Source organism: Penicillium argentinense (genome assembly GCF_028826775.1).
Source record: "Penicillium argentinense strain IBT 30761 chromosome Unknown utg000004l_segment0_segment0, whole genome shotgun sequence".
NCBI classification, from domain to species: domain Eukaryota; kingdom Fungi; phylum Ascomycota; class Eurotiomycetes; order Eurotiales; family Aspergillaceae; genus Penicillium; species Penicillium argentinense.
Genome location: NW_026622663.1, coordinates 2,098,736 through 2,124,251, shown reverse-complemented (window position 1 = coordinate 2,124,251; position 25,516 = coordinate 2,098,736). Strand labels below are relative to the sequence as shown.

Sequence of the window (25,516 nt, the reverse complement as noted above, 5' to 3'; positions counted from 1 at the left end):
TATGTCGGATTTTTGGTGTTTTGGATACGCATTTGCATGACCTTAAGTAACGACATTTTGACACTGATGATGGCAACGGCCGTGTTTATTACTCTTTGATCTTTGGAAGATCTTGCTTATACGTGGTTTGGTGTTGTCTGGTTTGGCTATTTTGGCATTGGTACCTTCGTCTCTGATTATCTCCATTTTATATCATACGCCGTTATCTATGGGCTCGTCTCTACTTCATACAACCATATTAACCATGGATACACACATTGTATTGCATACACGAATTTACATTGGAGATATACACTGACTTTTTCATATACATTTAAGAATCTCGCAGGACTTTATCATACAAAACGCAGGATCCATTTCCCCACGATTACTTTTCCACCTCTGGCCCCCAAGCAAGCTTCGAATCAAACTTAGGCAACCCCTTACTCTGCGGCGCATTCTCATCAAAATCAAACCGATCCGGCACCTCAAGCCCCGCCTCAAGATGATGCTTAACCAAAAGCATCGATACCCCATCCCGATACAACCAAGGGTCCTCCGTCCGGCGCTGCCACTCCTCAACAGCCGCCCGCATCTCATCCAACACCTGCTTATACTCCGGCTCCTTAGCAAGATTCCGCACCTCATGCGGATCAACCTGGATATCATAAAGTTCCTCAGCGGGACGGAAGAAATAATCCTTCAAGGGCCGCGACCCAATCATCTTCGACTCCGAGTTCCGGATATCCTCCCAGGTGAACGAGCCGTAAATATCAGCCGCGAAGGGGAAATCCAGACGCCAGGCGATGTTGCGGTGGTATTTGAATTGGCGGTTGCGCATGAAGCGGGTTGGCCAGTAGTTCGTGATTTCATGGAAGGTATGAGAGCCGAATACGCGACTCCAGTCTTCGAGGTGTGTCTTCTCCGCGAGGATGGGCAAGATGGAGCGCCCGATTCGGGATGGGTGCGTTGGTGTTGGGTAGGCGGCCCAGTCCAGTAGCGTCGGGAGAATATCAATGTAGGAAACCATGTTTGGATTTGCGATGCCGGATGGGGAATCGGGGCATTTTATTAGGAGTGGTAGACACACGCCGGCGTCGTAGAGTGTTGTCTTAGAGTTGATGAACGGTGGCCCGTTATCACTCATGAAGATGACAAGGGTATCATCGCTCAATCCGCTCTTCTTCAATCCCTCAAGGACCATCCCCACGCCCTGATCAAGTCGCGAAATGGACTGGTAGTACTCAGAGAACTCGAATCGCACACCAGGGAGATCATTTATGAATGGCTCAACGGCCACATCCTCTGGTTTGTACTCAGTCTTCTTCAAGCGCGGGTCATAGCTCTCAACATTCCCAAATCCAGAGCGCGTAAGGTCCCGATGCGGATCGATATACCCTATCGTCAAGAAAAAAGGCATCTCATCCTCCTTGCTCGACTCAAAGAACGCAGAAGCCTGATCCGCCACCGCCGCAACGTCCCGACTATCGCTCTCAGCGCGTAGGTCCCACGGGTACGCGGATGAAGGCCCAACATGCACCTTCCCAATAAGTCCGGTCTTGTACCCGTGCTTCGAGAAGAGGGCCGGTGCCGTCTCGACGTGGTCGAAGGTGGTGAAGTGGTGACGGCCGTTGTGTAACCCGTATTGTCCGTTCTGGTGCGTGTGTAGGCCCGTGTAGATGACTGAGCGGCTTGCGCTGCAAGAGGCCGTGCTCGTGTATGCTTGCTCGAATTTTGTTCCTTCTGCTGCGAGTTGGTCCAGGTGAGGTGTTTGGATCTTGGTGTTGCCGTAGCAGCCTAGTTGTTTGCCCAGGTCGTCGGCGATCATGAGGAGGATGTTTCGTTTCGCCATTTTGGAGGAAATTGCAATGGGGAATGATGTTTTTGAGGCGATATGTCCGAGATGTCTTCTTCTTTTTGCTTTGGGATTGAGCTTGGGGTTCCGTGCGATATTTCTTATCTACATACTTTCGCGGCGGATGTCGGCTGTTTGGAGGGTGATATCCGGATGTCGGATCGGATGTCGGTTGGTCGAGGGACTTTGTGGAGTTTAAAAGAGTGGGCTTTTTGCTTGCGCCATATTACGAATAGATTTGTGATTTTGTTCGAGCGGCTTCGTATCAGATTAGTGGGTGGTGGCGTGCAGACCCTGAGTTGCTTGCTCGGATATCGGTGTGAAGGCCCTTGATGCAGAAGGTTCCGTAGGCAAGACAGTTGAGTGGATGTTACGGAAATGAAACTGACAGTAATTATTAAAGACAGATTGCAAGTTCATGGATCGATTACATTGAATTGAAAAATTGAGTAATAAGATAGAAGAGATTAAGATCACTATGCCGCGGAGGACTTCACGGGCTCGACGTGATTCACACCGATCTTACCAGCATCTAGGTCCTCCTTCGCCTGTTCGATATCAGCGACAAACCGACTGGCTGTGTGCCTAACCTTGAAAGCCCAGATGCTCTGGTTGTCAAAGATGTCGTCGATTTCCTCGAGGGACTTGCCGCAGGTTTCCTGGAACAGGAAAAAGACGTGTAGGGCAGCGACCATACAGAAGGTACCGAAAATACAGTAAAGCTGGAGATGGTCAGAGACGTCGACAAAATAACATACGATGGACTCACCTTCCACTGGATATTTTGAAAACCAGGCGGAGTGAAGAAGGTAAGTGCAAAGTTGCAGCCCCAGTTGAAGAAGGTTGAAAGTGAAACGGCCTTGCTACGGATGTATAAGGGAATGATCTCGGGAGGGTATGCCCTATATTGCGTCTCGTCAGTATAGGCTCCAGGATGGGTGATGGGTGTTTTTGTTTTGGGGGGGGGGGGCTTTATTAAACGTGAACTAACCATCCTAGAGGCCTAAGTAACAGAATAACAAAATAAGTGTTAGCATTTCTTTGCGTATCAATGTACTTAATATGATTGAGATTTACCCCCAAGTGGGTGCATATGATGCAATGAATAGATACGAGCAAGCGATGAGCGCTTTGGAGGCCTTGGGGTTGGTGACTTTCCAAGTAACCGTTGGTGATCCAGGTAGGCCACCTGGAACATAGTGTCCGTAGGAGGCCATGAGTCCAGCCTGGGTAAACTGGAAGACGCCCATGGCAAGAGCCCCAAAGATAAACAGTTGGCGTCGAGGAAGTTTGTCGATAAAGATGAGGGCGGGGAGAGTCATGACCACATTGATGACATATTGAATAGAGGCAGAGATGAGGGTGTTGTTGCCAGTAAGACCAGCCATCTGCGTTATATCGTTAGATCGAGGTTAATCAATATTGGGATGAGTCGATACTTACCTGGAAGATATATACGATATAATACATCAGTGCATTGGTGCCCGACATTTGAGACCAGATGTGGGTGAAAATGCCAATGTGAACACGAACGATGTTGCGTGAGTGGAAGAGCTCGAGCCACGACGTGCTCTGGTATTGCTTTTCGTCTCTGTAACATCAAGTCAGTAATTTGTCAGTTCATTGAAATAGGATCTACTCACTCAATCTTTTCGCGAATCTCATTTGTCTGTGCTATAACGATAGGGTCCAGTGTGTTGCCCTTGGCGTGGAGTCGGGAGAGAACCTCGACGGCCTCCTCCCATCTGTCATGCGCCGCCAGCCAGCGAGGGGAGCGCGGCATGAAGGGTAGACAGGTGAGGAGGGCAATGGCTGGGAGCATTTGGATACCCCACGGAAGACGGAAAACGCCGTTGTTGCCCATGAAGGATGCGCCGTAGCTAATGAAGTACATGATCATGATCTGTCACGAGTCAGTATTGAGGCTTTTACTAGGGTAAAAAATCAACACATACACCCCAAGTAATCATCCATTGCTGCAATGAAAGTAGCCGGCCACGTTGGTGAGGGAGACTGATTTCGGCGATAAGAATTGGCCTGGAAAATGTATCAGTCAGTGGCGAACGGGTGTCACAACTGGGAGGTATATCTTACCCTTGACTCGTAAGCATGCCGACAGAGAACCCGTTGATCACTCGAGAAACGATCAACATTGGGACGTTCTGTACAGCACACATCAAGGTCGATCCAATCAACCAAATGATGCATGCGATGAAGAGAGAATCGCGTCGGCCAAACCGATCGCTCGTCCAGGAAGACAGAAGCGAGCCCAGGAGGGAACCACCCGCCATGCTCGCTGTGATACCTCCCTGAAGAACCGCATCGGGCTTATTGAAGTAAATTTTGTATTCATCGGTGCCAATGATCGCAGACATACTCGACACGTCGAAGCCCTGGATCAGGCCCCCGATGGTCGTCAGTCCACTGATCAAGTAAACATTGCTGAAGCCTGCGAGTTTGCCCATGGCGAAAAGCAGCTTAAACCTAGGAGTTAGATCACAATAGGCTGTACGGGACAAGCAAAACAAGCTGTCGGTCCGGGGCCCCGGATTTTTATGTACTCCACCCGCTCGAGCTCAGTAGTCGCAGCGAATGGCGCAGGGCCTGCTCTCTAGCCGACATCCGATGGGGCCGGGAACCGAGCATGCAGGTCGTATTCTCACACGCCGTACGTCAATCTGTGCACGAATTGTGCCATCGAGAGTCATCCATCGGGCGCTCCATTTCGACGAGCCGAAAAGATATTGGAGGAAAGCGGGCGTACCCCGGCGACTGCGAGGCAATTCTGCCGCGGGCCACCGACCCTCGTGGCTGTAGCCGATTGCCGTGCGAGAGCCGCAACTCTTTCCTTTCTGCAGTGGACTTGCCAGCATGGAGTGGAGTGGAGACGCGAGCCCGCGCCTGCAGGGGAAAGCATCTGGACCGCGACGCTCTCGTTCAGGTTTGTCATTGGTCGAGCATGGAATGTCGGAGGCAGCTGCATCTAACCAATCGCCGCAGGATGTTCTCTTTGCCGCGCGAGAAAGGTCAAATGTGACGAGAGATGGCCGGTGTGTCTACACTGTGAGCGCCTGAAATTGGATTGTCCAGGACCACCGGGTCAAGGAGCCAATGCTCGCCCAAAAGCCCGCAAAGCGTCACTACGCGATGCTGCATTCACACAGGCCGGAACAGTCCGGCAGCGAGTTGCCAAATCTTGTATGCCCTGCCGATATGCAAAAGCGCGATGTACTGGCGGGGTGTCTTGTGATAGATGTTCGAGAAAAGGCATCGACTGCGTTTATAAGGCAGAAATAAATAGCGTGGGATCCGAGAGGCGAAAGTCAGTGGACACAGCTGAAACCAACGAACCGGTATCCATCACGAATGCCACTCAGTCTCTTGCGGGAAATCATAACCCGCCAGCGCCCACATCAATTGATGAAACCTCAAATAATCCATGGTCATGGTAGGTGTTCATTTGTGTCATAATACATTAACGATTCGCAAGCTAACGAGACAGGCTCTATACACCGGAGCTACCAGAAGGCGACCGTCTCTGCGCGTTGATCGAGGAATACTTCGCGCATATTCACCCTTTGAGATGCTTTGGCTTCGTTCATAAGCCATCGTTTATGCAGCGCCTAGATGAAGACGTGGGTTCGTTTCGCGACGAAGAGTCCCTACTTCATATCATCTGTGCTCTTGGCGCAAAGTATCTCATTCACTCGAAGCACTGCCTGCCTCAGTACTGACAATTGGTCAAAGATTTCTAGCTCTGAATTATTCAGGGCAACTACCCCCCGAATCGATCCTGTCCGCTGGGAATCAGTGGGCGAAAATCGCCAAGGCACGAATATTTATGGACTTGGATGATCTTTCGATTGAGAAACTAATGGTAAAGCTACCCCCCCTCGGACCATATTAATTCTCAAATGACAAACCAATCTGACCCTGTGGTGCTTGAAGACTGCAATTCTTCTCTACGATCATGACCTCCGGATCGGAAGCTATGCGAGTGCTTTCATGCTGAGCGGGATGACCGCGAGAATGTCACAGGCATTGCAACTGAATCTAGAAAGCTCCGCCGATGTACTTTGCTCAAAGCCAGACTCATCTCCAATTGTCAATGAAGCCCGACGTCGTCTGATGTGGAGCTGCTATGTCATGGATAGCTGGGTCGGCAGTGGCGTTAACCAGCTCACTTTGCTAGAAGACCGGGATGTTAAAATTCAGCTTCCCTGCCACAGCCACAACTTCATATTAGGGATCCCATGCATCACTGAAACCCTGGATGAAAGTAAGATTTTGAATTTCGTGTCAAGAGATATGGTCCCCACAGATCCCTCTCAAAATATGGGCATCGAATCCTATTTCATTCGGCTTGTCAGCAGTCGAAAGAAAGTCTTGCGGTAAGCTCTAGCAATGTTAATACCGAGCCCTGGCAATACCATCTGATCACATATTCAGATATGTCAAGCACCTCGATACTTCAGCGCCACCGTGGGAACACAACTCGGAATTTCTTCAGCTGTCGGCAGAATTCGATACATGGCGCCGCTCCCTTCCACAAAGCCTGATGTGGAGCCCAGGCGCTATTTACGCCCGTAAGGAATCAGCTCAGCTCGGGGCCTTGACATTACTATGGTGCACATTCCATCAAACACTGGTTGACCTGTATCGCATCGGCATGCCCACTCTGTTTCGCATACAGAAGGATATCCAGTTTCCGCCCGATCAGCAAGAATTCCTTGACCATTGCCGAAGGGCATGCTTTGACAATGCTCGCGAGGTGTCCAGCATTCTTTCAGAGGCACTGCGACATGGCACCAAGGTGCTTGCTGATACTTGGCTGTGTATCATTGCTCATGATAGCACCAAGGTCATGCTTTATTTTTTAAAGCTGAACGAGCATTCTACGCGCGGCTTGAGTAAACGAGAGGTCGAAGGAACAATATCCTTGGCGCAAAGGAATCTTGAAGGGCTCCTACAAATGAGACCTATGGTCGCAACTGCCGAACACTGTGTATGCCAACCTTTTCAGCACTATTTTCGCGACGTATCTTCTCGCTAACATTCTTTCTTAGTATTTCTCTGTAATCAAAATGATGATTGCCTCAGGAATCCAACCACAGATCCCGCACAATACAACAGCAACCTCGCACCCGCACGATGAAACGAACATGATGTAAGTTTCAACCCACTATCCAAACTAATCCCTTCTAAATTGTGATAAAAGTCCCCCAGCACCAGGATCCCCTATACAGGGATCACCAGAAAACGTCCTGAACCCACTCGCCATCTATCGCATGGCCCGAACAGCCCTTCACGAAAAGGACAACCAATGCTCCGCATCAAATTCCCCATCTACTCAAACAACCGCATCACCAACGACGGCACGTTCACGCCTAGGTCGTGCCAGAAACCGAAACCCATCAAACATGGGGACACCTCAAGCACTACTTCAAAGTCCAGATCCGACCTTCCACGGCATTCAAGGCCCCGGAAACTTTCAAAATATGGGGCAGTTGTACATTCCTCAAACAAGAGAGGACCCATCGTTAGCGATGGGTAATATGGGACCTATGGCAGCACCTGGTTTTGGGGGTACATGGGATCTCGCAGACCTAGCTGTGTTTGATATCCTGGATGGCGGAATCGCCGCGTGGACAGCGGAATACTTGACAGATGGACAAACTGGCGTGGACCCATTCCTGTTTCCCTTTTAAAGGTACTTTATATGATAGTGGAGAAGACGGGTTCCCGCAGGGCGCTGATATGGTGAAATTGTCTTGTCCATCTCTATATTTTTAGTACGAAGATCTTTGAAAGAAGAAGGAACTACCTGGTTCTTATTTAATTTCATTGTCACTTCGGGATCTACTATTCATTGAGTTTTGCTTTCAATTTTTGGTTTGATTCAAACCAGTCCATGTCGCCAGTTTACTTCTGTGCCTTTAACAGCTGAATATATGCACACTGATTTGTTAATTTCTTCTCGCGGAACGTACAGGTGAGTCTCGGTGAGGATATGTCAAGCCATGGTGATTTAAGTACCCACACCATTATGCATCTCCCTTCGCCTATTTCCTCTTCTGTCGTGTTTTGTTGTTGATGGCCTTGATCTTTGCCTGTGGCTCCTTCCATTTGCTAGCATGTCTTGTTCGCGCTCCTGCTCTTTCTCCTCCTCCTCCTCCTCCTCCTCCTCCTATGTATTCTCTGCGTCGATATACTCTTCTGACATACCCTCACACGGAAAATATGCTGCAGGAGAGGCAACCCGGCACGAACAAATTCCACTTAGCCCTGCTTCAGGAGGCCAGGATCGAGGAAGAGAATTGCTGGAAATCCACTAGTGGCGCATTCAAGGTGGGTCTTTCACCGGACAGATAGAACATATTGCTCCGAAATGATCGCGGCCGCGGCTGCCGACTGTTGGCAAGACGAACATCCAAGAAATGCTTTGTTGGGTTTCCTCTTGCGCTATTGGCATATTTGATATGGCCCTAGGGCCTATGTAGACTGAGGGCTCATCTGCATAACCAGAGACAAGGGGGCCTGGATCCTCGAGCGGACGGAGTAGCGAGGCGACACCGGTGGGACTCTGGCGGGCGTAGCAAAAGCCGAGCAGGAACAGGGGCCGCGCAGTTTGGCGAGATGTAGGCGAGCGGAATATTGACAGCGGACTTCGGGATGTCGCGGAGGCTGCAGCCACCGGTGGTAGCGACGGACTCTGCATTTCTTAGGTAGTAGGAGATAGTTAGTACTAGCAGTATTACAAATCCATAAAATACTGTGTCTACTAGCAATATTCACTAGTCATCACTAGTGACTAGTGCTGGTAGTGATGGATGCAATATTGCGTGAAATCGTTTCAAAGTTGGACTGGGCAGAAATCAACAGGAATCATCAGAAATAAGTAGAAGTGACGCCTCGCCATGTTTGATCGCGATACAGAACGTGTTTCTACGCACACCAAACACCAAACCCCCATATATCTCCGATCATGTCACTTCCAGTCAATGGCAGCAGGAGGTGAAGACGCTGGGTATAAGGAAGATATCAAAAACCTACAGCGACGAGAGGCAGTGGGAGAAATACAACGCCGATGATGAACGATATCGAAGGAACATGGCATGTTGAAAAACGGCATGCCAACTGGAGCAGATGTGGAAGCAGAAGCATGGGATGGTGCGGCAATACGGGGATGAGATGTGGTCGCATGGCACGGCGTGTGCTGGCATAAGCCGATTACATTCATTTTGAGAGTTCTATGACGGTTTTGTGAGATTTTCACCTGTTTTTTAACCGCGACATGCAGTATTTTCTTTGTATTTGTTACTGTTGGGCGTGGCGTTTGGACGAGTTCTTGTTTCCGACGGAGGAAGCACCTGCATAGCCATTACGTTCTAGTTGGGCTGCATCAGGTTAATAGAACTTTGAATTGAATTGAATTGAATTGTCATTTCCGCATTCTTCTTCAATTTCCACTAATCGCAAAACGAAATTTTCGCAATGTCTTCGGCAAGTCTCTATGCTGATGTACATCGGAATCATCAAGGAGCGGGAGACGCCCGACCAACCGCCCTCCAGATCATTAAAGATGAGGTCGTTGGATGCAAGCTCACCGGCAAGGTCATTGTCATCACAGGCGCTACCTCAAGCATCTTCTTCGAAACAGCCAGTGCCCTGTCAGCTATCAGAGCCACCCTTCTCCTCACAGCTCGCAACCTGGAAAAGGCCGAAAACAGCCGCCTGAACAGTTTAAACCTTTCTGGTAACTGAAACTGTTCTACGGTGTTGTCTCGGAGGTTCAGGCTGTCTTCGTGCTCTCCCAGAAGCTGTTCCGCCTCTTCGAAATGAGAATATACGAGACGTAAGTCAATGATGTCGCAAAAGTGATCCTTTATCATTTTCTCCACTTGGATTCTGAAGTAATTGACCGAACCTGACTTGGGGCCTTGGTCCACAGGGCCCTTTTTCCGATATGAACGTAATTGTGTTTGTGTGTGGGCTCTATATACTTGTACAGTTTCTGCAAAAACATAAGGGTCCATCCTGATCTTCAAAAGCCTCTCTTGCTTCAAACTTAAATTTACCAGTATGAGTTCAGGAACGAATCAATTTGCATTCCAGTGGGTGCAATATATGGTTCTTGAGTAGTCATTGTGAGTAGTGGATGTTCTTCAGGCTGATTCGGAGGTGTTTTCTTTGATGTTTCCTTTTTTCTCTGCATTCTCTTTTCGATCATGGCTTGGAACGACCCTTCGTTCATAATTCTCTCGCAACATTTCTGTAAGAACAGGTAGATCCCTGATTGCAGTTCCAGTACCGTAAACCCCTCCCTCGCCTCCAACTCAACTCCAATACCGGGTGGTATTTCCTCTCCAGTTTGCCGCCTCTGTCGGCCCTGTTCGGAAAAAAAGCTGTCAATGATAATTACAGCTTTAATCGCCTCTCCGAATTGGTCGTGCGGTCTTGCGGAACAAAGAATAATGGAAACGCCCAAGCCAAACTTCTATCTGATGAGCAACATCTATGTTTCTTTCATCCTCTTTGTGAACACTTTAGTGGAAACCTCAAAGCGACTCAGTACCTGAGGGATTCCGATATATTCGTCTCGACAGAGAGTTTGCTCGGCATCTAATCGGCCCCGGCTTGTTGCGTTGTTTTGGATTAGACCATGTCCAAATATTTTCCATTTCTGAATCTGAAGCCATTGGTTCACGCCTCATCTATTGTGACATGCTTACAGCATTATGGATCGTGTAATGGTAGTAACTGCACCTGGCCTATGAATTTTCTTTAATTTTTACCGGATGTTACGATTATCCTGGCTGTTGGAGGAGAAGGAAGAATGTCATATCTTTGTAGGAGGGAGAAAGAGAACCACCTGCATGCCAATAGTTCTTCTGATCTCTTTAGGAAAGCATTGCCGGCACGTGCCTCGCAGGTGCGGAGAAACACGTGACAGATATAAGCATAAACCCCTCTGTGAGATAGTGCCATTACCCACTTTGATCTCTCCGAGGCAGGGTACCCTTTGGGAAGGTACCTGAGGGTACGGTACCTCTTGTTAAGGAGGTTTCGCCGACACCTTCCAGTGCGATAAACTGTCCTATTATCTGCAAACTTCGCGCCAGCAAGAGCATGGCGTTACCAGTCAGGCTGCGGTCTATAAAGTCCGCAAGTTTCGAGACAAAGGGAGACCAAGACAACACGTTCATCAACAAACAATCATGGGGTCCGTTCAAGTCGAAAACTATGATGTGCTCATTATCGGAGCCGGTCTATCCGGAGTTTGCAGCCTCTACCACCTACGAAAGCGTTTCCCTACGTGGCGCATCCGCGTACTGGAAGCCGCCGAGAGCGTGGGCGGAACCTGGTTTTGGAATCGCTATCCTGGTGCCCGAGTTGACTCTGAGTCTCTTTCATACGCATTCTCTTTCGACAAAGAGCTGAGGAATGAATGGCACTGGAAGGAGTCATTTGCCCCTCAGTCGGAGATCCTCCGATACATCGAACGGATCGCGGACAAACACGACCTGTCAAAGAACATCCAGTTCCAAACTCGCATCAAGTCTGCTCACTGGCAGGATACCAGTCGGACATGGTTGTTTACGGATGATACTGGAAAGTCATACCAGGCCCGGTTCTTTGTTAGCTGCATGGGGTTCTTGTCGTCCCCCACGCTGCCCGTCATTCCCGGCATCGAAGATTTCCAAGGCGAAGCATTCCATACCTCTCGCTGGCCCAAGAATTTTGATCTCAAGCACAGCTTCGCCAACAAGCGCGTTGGTGTTATCGGTACCGGTGCGACCGGAATCCAAACCATCACGGCCGTGTCCAAGGATCCGAACGTTCAATCAATTACCGTTTTCCAACGAACCGCAAACTGGTCCGCGCCCTTGCGCAATGAGGAAATCAGCCTCGAGCAAATGAAAACCCACTGGGAGAACTACGACGACATCTTTCAACTCTGCGCCGAAACACCTGGTTGCTTCATGCACCAAGCCGACCCTCGGAAGTCCTTGGAAGTTTCCGAGGAAGAGCGCTACACACTGTGGGAGGAGATCTATGCAAAACCAGGATTCGCAAAATGGCTCGGAGCTTTCAGCGACACATACACCAACCGTGAGGCGAACAAGCTCTACTCCGACTTTATCGCAAACAAGATTCGACAACGCGTGCACGATCCCAAGGTCGCTGAGAGCCTGATCCCGAAGAACCATGGCTTTGGCACCAGACGAGTGCCGCTTGAAAGCGGATATTTCGAAGTGTATAACAAACCCAACGTGAATTTGGTTGATTTGCAACAAACACCGATCGAGCGAATTACGGGAAAGGGTATCAAGACATCTGACGGCAAGCACCATGACCTTGATGTGCTGATTTATGCCACTGGCTTCGATGCCATTACCGGTGCTTTCAGTGCTATTGAGTGGCATGCCAAGGATGGTCGACCCCTTGTCGGTAGCAGTGATACTGAGCAAGGCGAGCAAGCCGTCTGGGTCGATCATCGTCCCCGAACTTATCTTGGATTGACGGCTCGCTCGATGCCCAACATGTTCATGGTTCTCGGACCTCACCAGCCCTTCGGCAACGCGCCCCGGACAATTGAGCATGCTGTTGCAGTGGTCTCTGATCTACTTCAATACTGCAAGGATAACAACTACACTTACGTCGAGCCGACCGAGAGGGCTGTGGAGGAATGGACGGAACACGTAGTAGAATGCAGCAAGGGATCACTGTCGAACGAAATTGACAGCTGGATGACTGGCGTCAACAAGAACATCAAGGGAAAGACTGTTCGTAGTGTTGCCAGATACTCTGGTCATGCTGTTGAGTACCGCCGACGATGTGCCGAGTGCAAGGAGAATGGTTGGAAAGGATTCTGCTTCAAGACTGATCAGCCAGATCCCCTCGCAAGGATCTAAATACTCTGTGCTTCCCTTCTTGCCTTGAGCGACATTCGCATGCAGTTTCTGTTGTTTAGCTTCATCGCATTCATCTAGATAGTCCTTTCGACTATAATATCATGCCCAAAGATCATTATAATCGTTCCATTGAAGCCAAAACACCTCTTCAGTCGGAGTCTAGACTAGCCAACAAGCTGGCCGAGGGCGCAAAGAAGGTCGTCCCAGTCAATGGTTTAGAGAAATCCAGAATCCGATCATGCAATCCAGGCGGATCTCCAACAAACATTCGCTCCAGCATCTTCTCGATCACCCACAAGTGTCGCGTATATCCAATAAAGTATGTCCCGAACTCCGCAGACCCAGGCGATCCAAACGGCATATTATCGCGCAAAATATCACGCTCATTCCCATCTTCGTCCTCAATCGTGTTCAACGTCTTATGAGAGCGCTGCCCAGACTCAGCATCATCCAACTCGATGTTATCGATCTTCGTCCGCCCAATTATCTTCTCCTGCTGCTCAGTAGACAGGACTTTCCAGCCTGGTAGGTCGTGGGTGTATTTCTGCACAACAATATAGCTTCCCCCTGCGCAGACTGATCTTCTTCTGCGACGAGAACAGAGGCTGGAACGGAAGGTCCGACGGGGTTGGCCGTGCCGTCGACGAAACCGAGGAGATCGCGCACGTCGAAGTATCGGAATCCAACTGTCTCGTCTACCACCGAAACCGCATCGCCGAGCTGGTCCATTAATTGCCGCTCGAACTCGAAGCAGAGGTCTCGGCGCTCGGATCGGATGTGGAAGAGCAGGTCGCCGGGTGTAGAGATTGCGGTATGCTTTGCGCCCTTCACCTCGCGGAATGGGTGCAGCTCAGCTGGACGAGGTAATTTTGTCAGCTCGTCCCATATGTCATGGCCGATGCCGACGGTGCAGGCGAATTGAGCGCTTAGATCGCGTATTGAGACGTTTTTGGCTAGGCTTTCTAGACCGGCGAGTGTTGAGCGGATGGTGCTGATTGAGTCGGGCTTTTTGGTCGCGGTGACGACGAGGAAGGTTGCTGATTGAGTCAGGGGCGCATCGACGCGCTGGGGTGCAATTGGTACACGCTGGCTGCTCATTTTTGCTTTGCTTGGCTTTTGTGGCGCGGCGGGTGACAGGTTCTGGGGTGTGGAAGAGAGTCTTTGTTGGCTTGTTCGGGATGATGCTGGTCGTTGGAGGGCCTTCAGTAGGTTTGAAGCTGGGCTTCTACCAGTATTGCTCATTTGACGTTGCAAGCTTGGCAGTGGTCGAAGTATGATGTTGTAACAGCTCGATATATTCGTTCTAGCTCTGCTCATGGCTGTCGCGACGAAATGATGAACCAAGTGACCGCACCGCGCCTTAAGAAGTCGTTGGGATGCCAGGCGGAAGACAGACTATTTAAGTACAGGTCATTCATTATTGGCCAGCATTTTGAGATATCCAGGGCTATTCTTCGGGAAGTGGAATGCAGAAGTCTATGATGCCGACTATTGGCGGGTGATGAGGTCACACATCCGGAAGCGGAGCGACCAGCTACAACTACACTGAGTACCTTAAGGCACTACTACTATATTTAACATCGGATCACCTGCTGGGACCCTAGATTTAATTCTACATCAAACCTACATACAAGTCTCGATATCGAGGTTGTTTTTTCAAACACTCTGTCTCGATTCTTGCTCGTAAAGGTCAAACGGTAACAGTATATTCGACTGCGCTAGGTTATCGACATCTAAATAAAAGGTCAACATAAACAGAAAGCACCTTTCATCGTTGGGTATAACCTCCATCAACCATCAAAGATGTCCCAGTAACAAAGGAACTGCGTCCACCACACAAGTAAATCACCCCATCGGCAATCTCCTCCGGACGACCCATCCTAACCATCGGCACGGCCGAGGCAACCCCTTTCTTTCATAGCCTGGAGGATCTGCGGCGACTTCGTCGTCAAAGGCGTCTCGGTATACCCCGGACAGATCGCATTAATCCTCAACCCATCTTTCGCATAGTCCTCCGAAGCAGTCTTTGTCAACCCAATAACAGCATGCTTGGTCACCGTATAAGCGGTCGACAAAGGAATCCCAACAACACCCTGGATAGACGAGAAATTGACAATCGACCCCCTTTGAAGTGGTCTCCCGTCAATGCTCGACCGAATCGGTTCCTGCTGCAACATAATCTTCGCCGCGGCGCGCAGCACAAAGAATGTTCCGTTCAGGTTGATGTTGAGGATGTGATCCCAGTCGGAGGTTTCGACAAAGGCCGTGCCGCCAGGGTGCTTCATTGCGATTCCGGCTGCGTTGACGACGTAGTCGAGGCGGCCAAATGTTCGAGCGACTATTGACACTACTTCGTTGACGCGGGCTTCGTCGCCGACGTTTGTGGGGTAGACTTCGATTCGGGCTGGGTCGGTGTGGCCGAGTGTGCGTTGTCGGACTTGAATTTCTGACTTGACTTTTTCCAGGTCTTGTTGGTTTAGGTCAAGGAGGGCGAGGCCCGAGACGCCGTCTCTGATTAGGCCCAGGGCGCAGGCGCGTCCGATGCCAGAGGCGCCGCCTGTGACCAATGCAATGCCAGGTACGTCCATCTCTTCGATGGGTTATGCAGTAGGTTGACTTTTTTTCGAGGAATTAGAGCACGAAATAAGTGAAAACTATCTTCTCTTCATGAATTGGGGGCGCTGGCTGAAAATAAGTAAGTGAGGGGAGCTCCGCCTCTTGGACATATACTTCTGTTTGTACTCCAAAGTGGGTCTGTCGCGGAAGCCTTCCTCAAGCGCTGGGGTACCCTCAGGTAGCGCAGATCCCCGCCCTGCACCTTATCATGCTGGATCGTAGATCACCGGTTGGCTCAGGTTGCAGGTGACACGCTGCAAGCTGCGAGTGGCTACACGACTGCGGGGAGGGCGGCTAGAACGGTAATTCTATTTCTAATTGCTATAATGGTAAGTCATAGGTGAGGAGAAATACTCCATTAAGGTGGAAGTAGAGTAGAGAAATTCATTCACATTTAACACATATGTAAGTGAAGATTGAATAAAAGCGCTACTATAATGCTAGTTCCGTAGTGAAAAAAAAAATAATAAGTTAATGACTTGGCAATATCATACTCCATGCTGTAAAGAAGCCGTCCGCTTCATCAAATCCACCCAAGTAACACTACTCCCATTTCCATCCCTCTTCTCCTGCCAAATCTTCTCAATAGAAGCCAGTGTTTGTCCAAAACAAGACAGTCCACTCCGCTGAGACGACATCTCAAACCAAGTCGAAAACGACTCCTGCACCTTCGGATCCTCGGCCTCGCAAGCCGCAATAAAAGCAGGCCAGATAAAACCGGCTGAACCATGAACAACACTCGAGTCGGCATATTCACACTGAAGCAGACAGTCTCGAACTCCCGTCACCTTCTCTTGTAGCATCGACGCGTCGATGTCGTAGATCCGCCGGTAGAAGTAGATAGCCAGAGCCTGGCGCATGGCCTCGAGCATATTCTCCAAGATATGTTGGTCAACCGAGGATTGATGGGTTCCAAGTCCAAATGAAGCCTGGCTTGGTCGTTCCAGCCGATTGATGTACTCTTCCAAACTCTTTGCGCGGCTGATAAAATCTTTCAGGTTGAGACCGTTCGGGGTGCGTTGTTGCTCTGAGGCATCCTTCTCGGTGCCGAGTCGGATAATCAATGACAAGAGAATCATCCATGTCTCGGGAATCCCAAAGATCTCCGGATAAAGGGTTGCCGAGAAGAGACCCGGTCGCTCCAGATGAAGATCATTCTCTCCTTCTTCCCGATCCCGAACACGCAGCATCTCTTGGTGGAGATTCTTCCACTTGTATAGACGGAAAGATAGCCCATCAACACTAGCCGGGGCAAGACCACTAGATTCAATAGCGCGACGCACATTACGGCGCTGATTCGAGTTTTCGCCGCAAATGAAGATACTCTCGTGAAACATGCGTTCGAAAACATAGCAATGATGCAGCAGTCGAACCTTGCGTGATTTCCTGCGCTTCAATCCTTTCATGCGGATGAATTTCTCTGCTTCCAGGAAGTACCCTTCTGCCTCATTGCGATTGCCGCAGAAGTTGGATAATTGGACCATGGTCAGTATGGCCATCAATGTCGACTTGTATTTGGCTAATTTGGGGATATTGTAGGCGGTCATGAGCATCAGTCTGGTATGGTCTTGAGCTTGGCGGAGATAGAGTCGGCCCTGATCTAGCCAAAATTGGGATCGGGAGACGCCACCCAGGCTGAATGCACTGATTGCTAGTGTGCCATAAAATGCGCATAGGCTGGCATGGTTCAATTCTTCACCCATTGCGAGGGCGGCGAGACAGTCCTTGGCATGGGGAATGAATAAGACGTGCCATGGAGTCTTCTTGTGTCTCACGGGAGTCATTAGACTTATCACAGTGGAGGAGTAGTGTTTTAGCAGAAATACTGCGTCTTGTGGTAGAGCTCTACTTCCTCCCGGAGCAGGGGTGATGGAAGTAGTAGTGATGGAAGGGTTGCAAAGGGTCTCTGGTATTGTTGAGGTTAGTTGGTAGGGTTGCGGTGTGATTGAAGTATCCTCCAATGGAGCTTGATCCATTATCAGGTCTAAAAGGTCGGGTGAAGTAGAGCTGAGATCGTGGTCTGGCTGTTCAAGAAGGGATTCCATAAATCCTGGAGACCATTGGGACATTCCTGGGGCCACCGAGAACGAATCTATCATGTGAGTGACATCCTGTGGAGGGCCGCTGTTTGTTGTATCCTCGGACTCGTCGGCTATAGGATGCTGGTCAAGAGGCGGCGGAGTGGCAATCTGCGCATTTCGAGAAGGCTGCACCCTGAACACGCCGAACGGCCCATGTGAAACCTCAACATTCTCTAATGGAGACGCAGATTCGCTCTGCTCGTCTATTTGCAGTAATAGTCGATGTGTTGACTTGGGCGGCGCCGATGTGATCAGCCACTGGCTCATGCGCTTCCGTTCTTCCTCCGTCAACAATGGCCGGCGAAATCGGATCCTGCTGGCGGGGTTCTTCGATTCGAAGAAGATATCCTTCTTATACCCAGCGCATTCCAGGCCGAAGTATGCGCACATCAAGCATGTCGGCCGCCCTTCGTCGCATTTTACATGGCGAGTTCGACACTGGAAGGTCAGTGTGATTTCCCCGGCAGCGGGAGGAGGCAGCATACCGTTGCGCATCCTGTAAATGAACGGCCGTGGGGATTCCCCTCTGTACGACCAAGAATGCTCGTCATGGTCGAGCGGTCAGGACGTGTCGAGAAGCAATGCCCCAGCCCAGGCCTGTCGCAACATCATCGGCAGAGCAACAGATTGCGGGGAAAATCTAGGTGCAAGTTGGGTGGAGGCCAAGTGGGACGATAGCGCGGACACTTGCCATTTCTACATTAGGAGTACCCAGCGGCAACACCTGCCCGATCCGCTTCAACTGCGCCTGCCCTCTACATCAACCTGCACAGGCACATGAAGATGAAATGGCAAAGCAGGTATCACCCCGCAAGTCGGCGAGGTTTTTCAGAGACGAAAGCCTTTATCCTGGATTTTACGAAGTGCAACAATAAATCCCAGCGACATCGGAAATGGCTTCATTCGACGGCAAAGTGGTGAGTACTATCTACATCTAACGCAGCTTCATAGTCACTGATATTCCCCATAGATCGCAATCACTGGCGCGGGCTCTGGCATGGGCCTTGCCACGGCAAAGCTCCTCGCCTGCCGCGGCGCGATTGTGTCACTCGCAGATATCAACGAAAACGGCCTGAAAGCTGCGTTCGAGTCGCTCACGGGGAGTGACAAGCACATTTACACCGTCGTCGACGTGCGTCACAGCTCATCAGTGGATGCATGGATTCAGTCCACAGTCCAGAAATTGGGCAGATTGGACGGTGCCGTGAACATGGCTGGTATTATCACACCGGCTACACCGATTACAGAAGTCAGCGATCAAACCTGGGACTTCAATTTCGCAGTTAACACGCGCGGAGTCTTCTTCTGTTTGCGTGCGCAGCTGCGGGCTATGACTGCTGGTGGCAGCATCGTAAGCGTTTATTGAAGAGTGTGATCTGTTCGCATACTAACTTTTGAAAGGTCTCCGCAGCAAGCGTCTTCGGTCAGTTTGGATCTCCCGGTGTCTCTCCGTATTGCGCAAGCAAGGCCGCTGTAATTGGGCTCTCAAGAACGGCGGCAAAGGAAAATAAACACGTTCGAGTCAATTGTGTCTCGCCAGGTGAGAGATCAATTCGAATCAACTTGAAGATGTTGTGCTAATCTATATTTCTAGGCTCGGTCAACACTCCCATGTCACAGGGAGAAGACCCGGAGGACGTGAAGCGCGGTCTGGCAGTCACAGCACAGAAGCGACGCGCAGAGCCGATCGAAGTGGCCAACGTCATTGCATTCTTGCTGAGCGACGATGCGTCCTTTGTGACAGGCGCAGTTTACAATGTGGACGGCGGATGGGTTTGCTGAATATTTTCAATAGCAACAAATCAGCCATAACAGTATCCTGCATCAATTTACCTGCGTGGTTCTGAATTGCTCAATCCAAGGCCTGCACGACCCGAGCCCAGTCCCCAAAGCCATACGGCCCGGGGACATTCTCTCCGTCAAACAAGCTCGCCAACACAACCCGGTCGCTCTGTTCACCTTTCCATGGCTGTCTTCCATGCTGAGCAATGGTATTATCATAAACTAAAACATCCCCTTCTTGCCAGCGATGCAGCACTCGAATCTCATCGGTAATCTTAGCAAGATACGCCAGGTACTTCTCCGGGATGACCGTGCCATCGCCGTAAAGCTGCTGTGTGACATTCTTCCGAGCTTCGGCATCAAACTGAGTCCTCTTCCAGTATGCGGCCAGCCCCGTGAACAAAGTAGGTAGGTTCGTGCCGGGCTGCGCCCGAATAACCGGCAATCGATGTGTGAGCACGATTCCGTCCTCTGTCCACTCCCACGTCGTATACTTGCCCCGACCATATCGAGCAATCTGAGCCTCGATCTTCTGTCGCTTGGTATCCTCGTCGTCCCCATCAACAATTTCCTTGCCGAATGCTTGTCGCAGAGTGGAGCCGCCTTCGTATTGCTTTTCTAGTTTGTAGGTTACCCTGCTCAGGATTCCCTTCTCCGCGACCTCGGCGATAAAATTTGGAATTTCTTGCTGCGCTCGATTAAACAGCTCCAGGGAAGACGAAATAGGTGACTCGCCTCCCTCTTTAGGCGCGCGATGGCCGTAGAAGAAGATGTATTCCGGTGCGTGCGGGACTTGGGGGGATTCGTTGTGATTGTAGATGAGCACCTCCTTGGGAGCTTCGTTGGCGGGCGCCACATTTGGTGCGAGCAGCGGTCTGTCGACGACTATTCCAATAATCTCATGTGGCTTATATCCGAACGCATGGGCGAATTTACTAAAATCCTCGGCATTCTTGATCGGGAGGCCTCGGAAGAGCAGCGTGCCGTGGCGTGAGAGTCTTTTGGTGAAGATTCCATCTTTCTCTTGCACCTCCTTAACGGTTTGCACGACACTATCGAGACTTGGCCGTGGCTCTTCGTTCGTCAGACGCAACGCCAGCGGGATCACGGTATGTGACGGGTGAGGAGGTCCCAGCACACGCTGGTTGGAGGGAGGTAGCTCGAAGGGCTCGAACGACACAGTCGGAAAATCTGCACTGTTTGTTTTTTCGATATGGAGTTGCTTTGTGGTCGCGATCATGGTGGTCTTGCTGTATACAGAGGGATGGAGCAGGAGGCAAGTACTGGCGGTCGAGCCGAGGCCTTAAGTAGTCGTCCTGCAGCTCGGCCCAAATGAGGAGTTGCTTCTTTCCTCCTCATTCACGCCAAAATGACGAGGGATGATTGGCCGGCAATAGCCGACCACTCCGGTACGATATTCGACTGCGATGTCGCTTGTCGTACGAATTCGAGCCAAGGGAACATGGATTGTGTCATTTCCAGCTGCTCGTACGTGCTTGCGGGGAATCATCTGAGGACTAGGCACGCGGTACCTATATGATAACAGTACTATGCGCATACAAGGCAAGGTTCTTCTGGTTAACTAGTACTTAATCCCAGTGCGTCACTATCTGTCCCACTCTTGTCTCCAGATCTTCTTCATGGCGCTGAAAACGAAATTGAACGAGGAGATCAAGTCCAAACCGATATCCAAGCAGTTCCAGGAGACAACAGCAAGAGAAAACATCGACCGCCCTTTTTCCGCAGCACACTATTCCAGATCCTAATTGTCGGACTCTGCGCCTTCTGCGCACGAGGAATATGGAGTCCAATGAATGGCCTCGGGGTGGGCGGCTCACAGAGTCCTGACCTGGTGAACGCCGCCAACGCTCTTCTCTATGCCTTCATGACAGCCACTTGCTTAACCGGGCCCTGGCTCACAATATGCGATCGGTTTTCGCTGGACTCTGTCTCTCGGTTCTATCGGCTACCCGCTCTATGCGGCTGGCTTGTACCTCAACAACCGCACAGGAGCGACATTTCTTGTCTATCTGGGCTCGGCCACCTGTGGCATCAGTGCCGGTTTCTTCTGGAGTGTCGAAGGTGCTGTGGCAACGGGCTATCCAGAACAACACAAACGGGGTCGATATATTGCCACGTGGTTTACTTTTCGCAATTTCGGCAATATCATCGGAGGCGCCGCTGCGCTTGGAATTAACCATAATGTCAACCAGCGTGGTCAGGTTGCTTACCAGAACTATTTGGCATTTATCGCAGACCAGTGCCTCGGCCTGTTTATTGGACTTCTCCTTTCGAATCCCGAGAAGGTCCAGCGAGACGACGATACCAAAATCGAGGCGCCGCGCAACATTCATTGGCGAACAGAGGCCAATGCCATGTGGAAATTGATGCGGAGGAAGTCAATCCTCCTACTCGTCCCTCTATTCTGGTACTTTGGATGGATCCAAGCGTACCCTGGGACCTACTTCGCGACCTACCTCGCGACCTATTTCACTGTGAGAGCACGGGCACTGGGCAGCTTCATGTCTGCCGTAGTGGGCACGCTCGCAACCTGGCTCGGCGGCTCGCTAGTTGATCTGACATGGCACAAGAATCGCAAAATCCGAGCCATATTAACGTTTGTGCTGATTGCTCTGCTGAATACTACAACTTGGATATGGGCTGTTATCATTCAAGATGAGTACCGACACACCAAACCAGTTCTAGATTTGGATAATCAACGCACATTCGGTCGTGGATTTGGCGTTTACCTTTTCGAGCGCATCAGTCTGGGCATGGTGGAGAACTTCATTTACTGGTGTATTGGCAATCTGACAGATTCTCCGGGAGACCAGATTGGATGCATTTCGCTGCTGCGAGGAATCGAGACAGCTGGAGTTGCTGTTGGTTTTGGAGTGCAGGCTGTTCCCACAGCACTGATTGCAACTGCGAGTATCAACTTTAGATTGTGGATAGATTGTGGATGCTGGCACTTCTGTTCAGCTACTATGCTACACTACAGGTTGTGCGGAAATTCGGGAAGTTGAGAGCTGTGGATGAGGACACTGTTGCGACATGAAATAGTCATGCTGCGTTGGCAGATAGATGCTTGCCATCGATACGGATTCGGACAAATATTTGTTCTTGCTGCTGCGTACTATGTTGGTACAGAAATCGTCTCTGTGGCAGCTGGTGAATACAAAAATCCTCAACGCGACGTTCCCAGGGTATGTCCGTTTTTCATCCCATGTCTTTCATCTCATGGTTTTCATCTCATATTCAAGTTCCTCGCTAATAAACTTAACAAGGCCACCAACTCAATCCTGTATCGAATCCTGATCGTCTTCATCGGCATGTCCTTTACTTTTTATTCGCTCGCCTTGAAAAGAAAAGCACCCGCAATTTTTTGCTAGGGTAAGCTCCAGAGGACCATACCTATCACTCTCACAATTCCTCGAGTTAAAAGAATCAAGAGCCATATGTGGCGATCATCTTTTCCAACATGTGATGATTTTTGGGTTTGATGTCCTTGACAACGACTGCCGGTAGTCTCTTTATTTATTTCACTTCCTTCGGCGGTACAGCAGCCTATATCGCTTTGGCCACGATTACTTACGTGCATTTGAGAGTGCGAAGTGCCGCAACAAAACAAGGCATCGACATCAAAACCTTCCCGTTCACAGCTCCTGGTCACACTGCAATTTATTGGGGTAATTTCTGCTTCAATATCTTCCTGCTCTTGATTCAGGGGTTTACCGTTTTTGATAATTCTTTCAACTACCAGTCGTTCATCGCTTCCTACATCAGCATTCCGATTGTCATTCCATTCTTCTTCGGCTTTATTAAGTGGTTCAAAACGAAATGGTGAGCTCACAATTACACGAGGTCCAGGATTCAGGTTAAGAACACGCGATCGCTGACATTACAGGGTATCTTGGATGAAATTGATTCCTCAGACAGTCGCCATTTCCTTTCCGAGGATACGATCGGCGCGAGATCACGACCCTTGGGCCGAAATCATGGGTCCTGATAGGGGCACCACCGATTGTACTCCCGACAACACTTTTTAGCTGACTCATCTTAATTACCACGCTAATGATACAAGCGGAAACATGAAAATTAACGTATAAGCTCATCTGCTTCTCTGGCATCACAACCTCAATGTTTAGCTCTTCTCCCCCGCCATATCATCTTCTTATACTCAAGGCATTGATTGTTCCTGTGTCCTTGAACGTGGTAATGAGAGCAAGTTGGAGGTCTTTTTGCCTGTCTCAAGGCAGAGAAATCTCCCTGTGAACTAGGATGTGTTTACTACTTGATCTCGAACTGGGATGGGCTGCGGCCCTCAAGTCTGCCTTCACAAGCCATGAACGGAGAACTTCTCTTGTAAATTGGAGCTGGTAATCGGGACTCGAGTATTTGGCTATCTCTAGTTAGCACATTTCTATACTGTTCAACAACAAGATATTTACCGATAGGGAGTTGTATCGTCTGTAATTCTCCAGAATGGATGTACTTCGGCAAGCTGGATGGATTATTGGCTCTGCAATATTTCGCTATCCGATGAGAACAAGGAAGGCCCATTGTTCCTGTGAAGGTGTTTGTGCAGGGTAACAACGGTGCCTCCTTTGTGACGCGTTTGACTCTCTGATACTGCTTAACTAGGAGAGTGATTGCGTATCTCGAAACACGTCGCATAAGGTAGGCAAAGAGGTCTTTGTTTGCAAAGATTAGACTGAATATTCAATCCTGTGCGAGTCCTGCATCTATTGCATTTACCTGCGCAACAATGCTTCTTTCCACCATATAAATACTGTCAAGATATCAGCTGTGGAGGAGCCAATCCAGCGCTTCATTGTAGAGTGTGCGCCTTCTACCCCTGAGGTTGCTGCATTCCCTAAATGAAGCCACTTTCTTGTCCACGCGACGACAAAATTTTCTCGGTGAACGAGTACATTGCTTTCCAGGTAGTGAAAGATATGCGGCTTATCTCGGAGGAATAATCGGATGTCCTCTTTTGATTGAGTATACATCTCTTCTTTTGGAGCGCTCGCCAGGTTGATCCAAAGGGAGAAAAACTTGTCATACTCCTCGTTTGTAGCGAAATCCTTCTTACAATGGGCCTGGATATTCTTTTTTAGATGCCACACGCAAAGGATATGAGGGAAGTCTGGTAACTGATCATCGATTACTGATAGTAAGGCCCAGTCTCTATCGGTGCATAAAACGGACAGTGGGTTTGGGCGCTTGATAAACGAGAAGAAGGTGTTCAGTGCCCAGCAGTATCTCTCCACTTCCTCATTCTCCATGAAGCAAAACGCGATGGAGAAGGATTTGTTGGTTGGCGAAATGCCTACAATATGAAGTAAAGGCATTCGGTATCGATTGGTCTTGTACGTGCAATCCAGAAGGAACACTCTGTTATACTACTTAGCATAGTCAATTGACTTTTAGTGTGCAAACATCAGGAACCGGATGTGTCCCACGTCGTCCGTTCACATGGCATGTAGCCAACTTTCCTCACTCTGGAGTTGTTGGACAAGATATTCAACTGGGGAATGTCCTCCTAGTCACTGTATGCAATCAGCCATACGAGCATTATAAATGTCCCGCCTTGTAAAAGAGGCTGACACATTCGCCTCGCGAAGTACTGCTTCAATAGTTTGTGGTCGCACACCCATACTTGATAGTCCTCCGATTTCTGCTCGTTGATCGGTTGTAGATTGTCTCGCCTGCGGATGTGCTGCCAGGTCACTCGGTCCATGTGTGTGTATATGATTACGTACTTTGAGTTTCCAGCTACCATTGGTACACAATCCATGGACCTCGAAATGGCAACCGATACGACGGGTTGATGTTTTTCGGCGCTTTGCTCCGTTCGGCGCCCCCACTCGATCATGATAAACTCCTCCCATATCACACCCCAATATTACATTCTTATTCGCTGTTGAACGTCGAATTGTCACAACATACCCCTGGGATAAGGTGAAGTTCCTCACTGACGTGAGGAGATCATCCCGGGTAGAAATAGATTGCTTCTGGCGGTGCCTCCATAGTCTATTGAATCAGACACAGGTGAACTTCAAATGTACAGTGCTGTGATATTAAGTATCGTATGTAATATTGTCCGAGCAACGTCCTGGAATGCTGGGTCAGTGTTGTGTCCAGAGTAAAACCGGTGGTGCCCCTATCAGGACCCCGAAATCATTGAATGCTTTGAAAGACTGACCAAGGTACGCGAGATGTTTCCTAAGGGATCAGTTCAATGTAACTCTGCCAGCCACAATTATCAGCCAAGTCTAATGAAA

The 25,516-nt window shown here is 49.7% G+C and overlaps 11 protein-coding genes across 11 annotated transcripts; 5 read left to right on the top strand and 6 right to left on the bottom strand.

Moving 5' to 3' along the window:
• Positions 1–367: 367 nt before the first annotated feature.
• On the bottom strand, positions 368–1,831 carry N7532_003704 (sulfatase family protein; the record flags this gene model as incomplete). The annotated part of the gene is made up of 1 exon (XM_056616198.1): positions 368–1,831. The coding sequence occupies one exon, from the start codon at positions 1,829–1,831 to the stop codon at positions 368–370; it is 1,464 nt and encodes a 487-aa protein (XP_056476555.1).
• A 479-nt stretch (positions 1,832–2,310) lies between these two features.
• On the bottom strand, positions 2,311–4,299 carry N7532_003703 (uncharacterized protein; the record flags this gene model as incomplete). The annotated part of the gene is made up of 7 exons (XM_056616197.1): positions 2,311–2,556; positions 2,604–2,736; positions 2,912–3,222; positions 3,278–3,425; positions 3,478–3,737; positions 3,790–3,871; positions 3,929–4,299. 7 exons carry the CDS (start codon positions 4,297–4,299, stop codon positions 2,311–2,313), a joined length of 1,551 nt encoding a protein of 516 aa, XP_056476554.1.
• A 646-nt stretch (positions 4,300–4,945) lies between these two features.
• On the top strand, positions 4,946–7,542 carry N7532_003702 (fungal specific transcription factor domain-containing protein; the record flags this gene model as incomplete). The annotated part of the gene is made up of 8 exons (XM_056616196.1): positions 4,946–5,032; positions 5,122–5,282; positions 5,337–5,528; positions 5,582–5,711; positions 5,783–6,225; positions 6,284–6,839; positions 6,901–7,001; positions 7,053–7,542. 8 exons carry the CDS (start codon positions 4,946–4,948, stop codon positions 7,540–7,542), a joined length of 2,160 nt encoding a protein of 719 aa, XP_056476553.1.
• A 1,786-nt stretch (positions 7,543–9,328) lies between these two features.
• N7532_003701 (short-chain dehydrogenase) lies at positions 9,329–9,598 on the top strand (the record flags this gene model as incomplete). The annotated part of the gene is made up of 1 exon (XM_056616195.1): positions 9,329–9,598. One exon carries the CDS (start codon positions 9,329–9,331, stop codon positions 9,596–9,598), a length of 270 nt encoding a protein of 89 aa, XP_056476552.1.
• A 1,454-nt stretch (positions 9,599–11,052) lies between these two features.
• On the top strand, positions 11,053–12,750 carry N7532_003700 (flavin-containing monooxygenase; the record flags this gene model as incomplete). Its single annotated transcript, XM_056616194.1, has 1 exon — positions 11,053–12,750. The coding sequence occupies one exon, from the start codon at positions 11,053–11,055 to the stop codon at positions 12,748–12,750; it is 1,698 nt and encodes a 565-aa protein (XP_056476551.1).
• A 148-nt stretch (positions 12,751–12,898) lies between these two features.
• Positions 12,899–13,848, bottom strand: N7532_003699 (Dyp-type peroxidase; the record flags this gene model as incomplete). The annotated part of the gene is given in 2 exon segments (XM_056616193.1): positions 12,899–13,310; positions 13,328–13,848. 2 exon segments carry the CDS (start codon positions 13,846–13,848, stop codon positions 12,899–12,901), a joined length of 933 nt encoding a protein of 310 aa, XP_056476550.1.
• A 782-nt stretch (positions 13,849–14,630) lies between these two features.
• N7532_003698 (SDR family NAD(P)-dependent oxidoreductase) lies at positions 14,631–15,338 on the bottom strand (the record flags this gene model as incomplete). The annotated part of the gene is made up of 1 exon (XM_056616192.1): positions 14,631–15,338. The coding sequence occupies one exon, from the start codon at positions 15,336–15,338 to the stop codon at positions 14,631–14,633; it is 708 nt and encodes a 235-aa protein (XP_056476549.1).
• Positions 15,339–15,854: 516 nt separating this feature from the next.
• Positions 15,855–17,942, bottom strand: N7532_003697 (Zn(II)2Cys6 transcription factor; the record flags this gene model as incomplete). The annotated part of the gene is made up of 1 exon (XM_056616191.1): positions 15,855–17,942. One exon carries the CDS (start codon positions 17,940–17,942, stop codon positions 15,855–15,857), a length of 2,088 nt encoding a protein of 695 aa, XP_056476548.1.
• Positions 17,943–18,340: 398 nt separating this feature from the next.
• Positions 18,341–19,229, top strand: N7532_003696 (SDR family NAD(P)-dependent oxidoreductase; the record flags this gene model as incomplete). The annotated part of the gene is made up of 4 exons (XM_056616190.1): positions 18,341–18,364; positions 18,418–18,798; positions 18,849–18,987; positions 19,042–19,229. 4 exons carry the CDS (start codon positions 18,341–18,343, stop codon positions 19,227–19,229), a joined length of 732 nt encoding a protein of 243 aa, XP_056476547.1.
• A 70-nt stretch (positions 19,230–19,299) lies between these two features.
• N7532_003695 (Taurine catabolism dioxygenase TauD/TfdA) lies at positions 19,300–20,469 on the bottom strand (the record flags this gene model as incomplete). Its single annotated transcript, XM_056616189.1, has 1 exon — positions 19,300–20,469. The coding sequence occupies one exon, from the start codon at positions 20,467–20,469 to the stop codon at positions 19,300–19,302; it is 1,170 nt and encodes a 389-aa protein (XP_056476546.1).
• Positions 20,470–20,598: 129 nt separating this feature from the next.
• Positions 20,599–22,287, top strand: N7532_003694 (uncharacterized protein; the record flags this gene model as incomplete). The annotated part of the gene is made up of 3 exons (XM_056616188.1): positions 20,599–20,638; positions 21,240–22,111; positions 22,231–22,287. 3 exons carry the CDS (start codon positions 20,599–20,601, stop codon positions 22,285–22,287), a joined length of 969 nt encoding a protein of 322 aa, XP_056476545.1.
• Between the last annotated feature and the right edge of the window lie 3,229 nt (positions 22,288–25,516).